Source organism: Sinocyclocheilus grahami, unplaced genomic scaffold (assembly GCF_001515645.1).
Source record: "Sinocyclocheilus grahami isolate Dianchi unplaced genomic scaffold, SAMN03320097.WGS_v1.1 scaffold241.1, whole genome shotgun sequence".
Lineage (NCBI taxonomy): Eukaryota > Metazoa > Chordata > Actinopteri > Cypriniformes > Cyprinidae > Sinocyclocheilus > Sinocyclocheilus grahami.
In genome coordinates, this window is record NW_015505420.1 from 768,194 (window position 1) to 774,827 (window position 6,634).

General features: G+C 40.9%; 1 protein-coding gene across 1 annotated transcript in view; it reads left to right on the forward strand.

The window, feature by feature from the left end:
• The window catches only part of prrc2b (proline-rich coiled-coil 2B), a 48,206-nt gene extending 42,345 nt beyond the window's left edge, over window positions 1-5,861 (forward strand). Inside the window, exons 25-30 of the mRNA XM_016289143.1 lie at window positions 348-588; window positions 767-934; window positions 1,020-1,099; window positions 1,640-1,730; window positions 1,814-2,023; window positions 5,074-5,861. Coding sequence (XP_016144629.1) covers window positions 348-588; window positions 767-934; window positions 1,020-1,099; window positions 1,640-1,730; window positions 1,814-2,023; window positions 5,074-5,235 — 952 coding nt within the window. The 3' untranslated portion in view covers window positions 5,236-5,861. The remainder of the gene's footprint in view (window positions 1-347; window positions 589-766; window positions 935-1,019; window positions 1,100-1,639; window positions 1,731-1,813; window positions 2,024-5,073) is intronic.
• Window positions 5,862-6,634: the final 773 nt, after the last annotated feature.

Below are 6,634 nucleotides of genomic sequence, written 5' to 3' on the forward strand. Positions count from 1 at the left end.
TTTGGCATCGGCGACGTGTCAGCGAGCCTCTTTGATGCGTCGTTGAGTAGTTCACACATAAATACAAAAGCACAAAGCCGAGCGCTGATTTTCCCCTGAAAACCTCGACCTGTCGGCGAGCTCGTTAGCTCGACAATCAGTTTTACCAATATAGTTTCCAGTATTTAAGCTTTTTTCCTTAATCAGATATTAGTTTTGGAATATCTGGTCCACTGAAAAATGTTAAATTGAATCTGTAAAACAACACCGAGTCTGCTGTAAGCTGGTAAAAGTGGCCGCACTGATAGTTCTAGGTTTTCTCTGCTGTTGTGATCATCTGAGCGCTCTCACGTTCTCCTCTCTTACAGGTCTCAGGTGTACATGCACCCAAACCTGTCTCAGCCCAGTCCCATGGTGCTCTCTGGTGGAGCTCCTCTCAAAGGGCCATACTCTGCATTTCCTGGCATGCAGCCATCAGACATGGTCAAACAGCAGTCCGGATCTCACTACCAGCCCATGAATGGCAGCCAGCCGCTGGTGTACGATGGACCCATGAATCAGGCAGCTGGGATGGGCACGTCACAGCTCATGGACTCACAGCTCATTCAGGCAAGTTCTTTGAAAGCCATAAGACAGCAGTGTGCGGCTGCATATAAATACGTAGTTATAGAAGTAAAATGATTCGCGTGTGCGGTCAACAGCTTGAAGGGCAGCTCGAATCTGCTTTATTCAGGATTTTTATTGGTTTCAAATGGACATTCTCATTGACTTTCTCCTGTGTTTTCAGGTGACGTTGCCCATGCCTGGATCTCAACTGCGCTACGGCTCAGCCCAGCAGCACCTCCTCCTGCCCCAGTCCATCCAGCTCCAGCAGAACCAGAACCTGTCTGTGGGAGCTCCACGCCGCATGATGCCTCCCGGATCTCAGCCGGCTGTTATGAGCGGCAACAGGGAGGTGAGAACCTGTGTTTCAGGAAATCTCTGCCCTCTTCCAGTGTGTTATTAACACGCCTCTCTGATAAATCACGTTCTTTCTGCAGCCTTCCCAGATGGACATGAAGGGATTTCAGTTCTCTGAAAAGCCCAACCACTCACCTGGAATACCCAGCGGCTCCTACAGGTGAGCGGATGGTTCACACGCTCCACCCACAATACAGTGAGCTGCAGACACTAAAGTTTTTTTTTTTTCCTCCCAAATATTTTTTTCCGTAAATTACATTTTATTTTGCCCCCCAGATTTTTTTGAAGAAACGGGGGTTCGTACAAGGTGCTTATTGTGCTTGAAGTACTTGAATTTGACTTTTTAAAATTTAAGTCCTGGAAACCAATGGTAGTACGAAGGTGTTTTGCAGCTGGAACGAACTTTTCAGGAATGTTCGCTATCGCAAGCCATTTCGAATTCCCAAAACGAACTTCATTTTGGCCAGATTTAGTTTGAAATGACGTCACATCAGTTCGTTCTTCGATTTCACTTGAAGTATATCGGGGCCTTAATAGACATAAACCTTATTAAACATTTTAAATGAAAAAATCTAAATTAAGACTATTTGTGAATGTTTTAAAATGTTGTCTTTGAAACCTGTTAGCCACAGGAAGGCTTTCACGTGTCTAAGTGTCTCTGTTTATTCATGAGGTCTTGTGTCGGACTGTTTCATCTCAGACCCGGTTCTGCCAGTCCCAGTGGGAAACCCTCTGGCCCCGGAGCCCCTGCAGTGGTCGTCTCTCTCCCAGGGCATTACACACAGCAGCAGGTATGGCTCACATCTGTCCCTAACCTTGACCCTAGAGGACGTGTTACACACGGCTAACACTCGTCTGCTGTCTGATGCTGCAGGTGTCGGCTCCTCAGGGCAGTATGGTCATGCACATGAGGCCCCCCACCAGCGGCCCCTTCCCCAACCCTATCCAACGGCCAGTCATGCAGGTCAACAAGACTGTCATAATCCGCTCGCCACCCTACCCCAGTCTCGGGCGCGAACCGCCTCACAGCACACCTCCCTCCAACCCCGAGCCTGCCGTGAAGGGCCCTGAGGACGGTGTGAAGGTGAGCCACCCACTGTGAGCATAGGTAATGGCATCTCATGTACTTCTTTCTTATTTTCATGCTTTACGATGTTTCATTAGATCACATATACATCAAAACCAAAATGCAAATCTGTAAAGATGAAACTTTACGTCTAATGATTGAGGTTTGTTCTGTCTCTAAAGTGAGGCTGGGTGATACAGGGACTTGATAAGGGCTGGGCGATAAATCAATATCAGTGTTATCAGAGGAACAAAATCATGATATTTGCATGAATTTACACTTATTTTCTGTATTTAGCATATATCTAAATTATCAGATGTGTGTCACTTAGAAGTCTGTACTTGAGAATGAGTGTTTAATTTTTTTAGATACACAGGAACTTAAAAATCTTCACTACAACCTGTCAAAATAAAAGTTTGGTTTAACTAGGGATGCTCCGATCGATCGGCCGGAAATCAGTATCGGCCAATAATCACATTTTATGACTCGGATCGGTACTCACTACACTTGTCCGATTTCACGAACCGATCACAATTTGATGACGTCAACGCGTGACGACGTACATGATGCGTGGGGACATAAATGATTTGGCGCCACAGTCATGTAATCGCCGGTGTGGAAATGCTATGACGTTGCGAGAAACAATGAAAAATTTGCTATTTGTCGAGTATGTTTTGCATGATATGATGAATGGATGGTTCATTTTTAACAGTAGATTCAGTGACGTTAGAGTTGATCTGCGCCTCACTGCACACGTCTGCGGCGTGTTACAGCTCCACGGGAACCAGAGCTGATCGTGGCCGCTCTAATGTTTGTGTTTATACAGGCCAGCCGCGGCACGTTTCTGAAGCGGCTCTCCGCACTGCTTGGCTAAAAATAGTCTTTTGTGAGTTGTCACAGCATGAACAACAGAACAAAACCTCGTTGGAGCCGTAAGGGATAACGGTAACAACACGCTGATTGTGGGCTGCTTTTAAATGAACATTTATAAAACAAAATATCTTTTTTGGCCATATTAGCCTACTCAATAGTATTAACACAGGCTTTACTCCTTTCAAACTTTATCTGGAATGTCACTGCAACTTCCCGATCAGGCGAACGAACACACACACACACACGAAATCGTCTGCCTCATAAAAAAAATTGATTAAAAAAATTTAGTTAATATTTGCATAATTTGATTTATTTTATCCACCCGCAAATAATCAGAATGCATTTTTTATTACCCGACCCACGGATTATCCACAGCGCCCGTCGATATAGAAAAAGCTTAATATGTTTGCTGCGTAAATCAGACGGACTTACTGAAAATGCAAATTCATTCTCTGCCAGCAGGAGGTGCTTTAAAGCGAGTGAAACACAAAGCAGCGCTGAGCTCACAAACGCTGCTTTATCAGGCATATAACATGCAAGATGAAATGAAAATGACATCGAATATTTTCTAAAGATAGTCTTCCTTCAGAAATACAGTGATATAAAAACACCCGCGCCTCGTTTAGATTTTGAAACGTGCAGTACGTGTTCATGTTTATTCAACAAAGCCTTTTGGAAAATCCGTCAGTTTTGATATTGTGTATATCAAATTTAATAAATGTTTGGGAAACGCATGCCACAGCACAACCACCTGAGCCCAACTTCAGTCTACTCATCACCTTAACTTTGACTGCGTTTGTAGCCGGTGCCATAGCCAGACTGATAAACAAACCCATGAAACAGTCTATATAAAGCTTGAAGCATCAGTATCGGCCGATCACCATGACAAGAAATCGCTACTCGGTATCGGCTGCAAAAATCCTGATTGGAGCATCCCTATTTAACTGGAAGAATTTGACAAATGTGACCCTGGACCACAAAACCAGTCATAAGGGTCAGTTTTTCGAAATTGAGATTTATACATCTAAACTCTGAATGAATAAGCTTTCCATTGATATATGGTTTGTTAGGATAGGACAACTATTTGAAAATCTGGAATCTGAGGGTGCAAAAAAAATCGAAATATTGAGAAAATCGCCTTTAAAGTTGTCCAAATGAAGTTCTTAGCAATGCATATTTTAATATATTTACAGTAGGAAATTTACAAAATATCTTCATGGAACATGATCTTTACTTAATATCCTAATGATTTTTGGCATAAAAGAAAAATCTATCATTTTGATCCATACAATGTATTTTTGGCTATTGCTACAAATATACCCCAGCGACTTAACACTGGTTTTGTGGTCCAGGGTCACAAATATATTATTGTAGTATAGTAAAATAAAAAATTACTTTAAATAATTATAAAAAATATGCAGTTTAATTAATAATAATAATAATATTTTTTATGATTTCGTTTTTATGATTTAGGAATATCATACAACCAAGAAGTGTTTTCATTCATATTGATTTGTACAATATACAGGTTCTGTTGTCCAACAGCTTATTTGACAACATACAAATGAAAATGCTGCAAAATATGATGATACAGAATCTAGAAAAAATTAAAATGGAAAACAGAATTTGGGGAAATAAAACTGATTACACGAGGCTCTAAATTAAACATCTTTACATTAATTCTCAAGGTCTAACAAACATTTATTTCCTTATTGTTAAAAAATGAATATTGTGATTAAATAATGAGTCATATGGAAAAATAATGAAATTTTTTATTATTTTTTTGGTCATATCAGCCATCCCTAATCTTGATATTTTGCTGTTTTTAGCGATGTTCCGTATGTGTTATTGAGGGTTATAGCATAAAGTAGAAAGCAAACTATCAGTAAATATATAACAATATAACAAACATAGTGAAAATGTGAACACCTGCTTCATTCTGAGTATGCATAGGAGAAATCAGTCTGAAACGATACATAGGAAAATTAATAGCCTTAAAAACAGCACATTCGATGCCAAATTGACCATGTGGCTTAATATAGGCCTATATTATATCTTCGTATATTGTATATTGCTCAAATGTATTGACTGTTCAGCGTATTACCCAGTTGAATCATATTGTCATAAGTCTTTTGACTGTCAGTTTTGGTGAGGTTCTGCTCCAGTATTGAACTGTTCTGTTGTTTTCGGTACAGGTGAAGGCTCTGCGTGACGCTCGTCAGGCTGTCAGCGAAGCCAAGAGCTCATCAGTGATTCCCAGCAAGATCCAGGAGCAGCTGCCGTCAGTACAGGTCAAAGCTGCTCGAACCGGAGCCATCAAACCACAGTCGGTCAAAGTGGAGGAAGGCAAAGCCTAATAAATGGACCTCATGATCACATGACACGGCTGTCTGTAGGACCTCCTCTTCTCTCTCTCTCTCTCTCTCACTCTCTCTCTCTCTCTCTCTCTCCTCTCTCTCTCTCTCTCTCTCTCTGTGTACTGGACTAACACACAGGATCTCCAACTCCACAAATAAATCGGAACATATTAATAAACATCACATAGAGAGATATGAATATCTATATATATATAAATGTAAACTAATATATATATATATATATATAGACAATAGTTTTGGACTCTTCTGCACAGACTTTTCCAGATCAGCTTTATTTATTTACATTTTATTTGACAATTTCAAGTGAAGAATTACGGTTCACAAAAGTGGCAAACAAACCCCAGTGTATCTCGCCCTCTCCTTCAAAGTCTGCAAACAGCAAAACAGGAAGTGTGTCTCCTCTTCCAGCTCTCACATCTCCAAGCCCACATTGCCAAACGGAGTCAGCTGATTGGACTCGAGGATTTGACTGACATGCAGATCAACAGAAGCTCCAGAGCTGCGGTGTGGCATTAGTCATTTTTACTGGGTACCATGGAGTTTTAACTTTTTTTTTTTTATATATATATATATATACATATATATATATATATGTGTGTGTGTATGTATAGTAATCATGCCTATTTGCTCTATTATATAAAAAAACCCACCTTTTATTCAATAATAAAAAAAAAAACTTCAAACCCAAATTTGAGGACATTGTTCAATCCAAGCATGGAGGACATGAACCTTTCTCTTATTTTACAGCTGCTTTTCATGTGTTGTGTAAATGCCAAGCAACATTTGATCCTTAAAGGTGTTGCATGATGGTGCTTAAGTGGCGGCGGTGTGGCGTGTGTGGAATAAACATGTTATAGTCGGAAGCATTAAGAAGCGCTTGCTCTTGTGTTTGATGTGATCGGGCGGGTGGGATATATGGGCACTTGTGTAGTGTGAGGATGTTTGTGGTGATGTCCGTGGGAGTGTTGTGCTGGGAAATGTTACAGTAAGTTGTTCAACCTTTATTTGATTTGGTAGAGAAACCCTTTACCTTCAGCTTTGAATTTTGAAGTTTTACCGGTCGTTCACAGGAGTGCGAGGGTTGCACTGTAACCATCAGGGTCCAAATGTGTGTCTGCGAATGAGTGCTTGTATTGTCAATGTTGCCATCTCTGTGGGCTCATGGGGATCATGACTGAAAATATGAAGTGCACTGGCAATGTTGGTTTTGATGGTGCTTCGTTATACTACAGCTGTACAGAACTATAACCATTAACACCATCCATCTGTTGGACATTAGTAATGCCTTTTTAATTGATTTCTGCAGTGCTCATGGTTATTTTAGAGGTGTGTTTGCTTGGGTGTTCATTGGCGCTGTTCGAACACGTCACCTTCAACA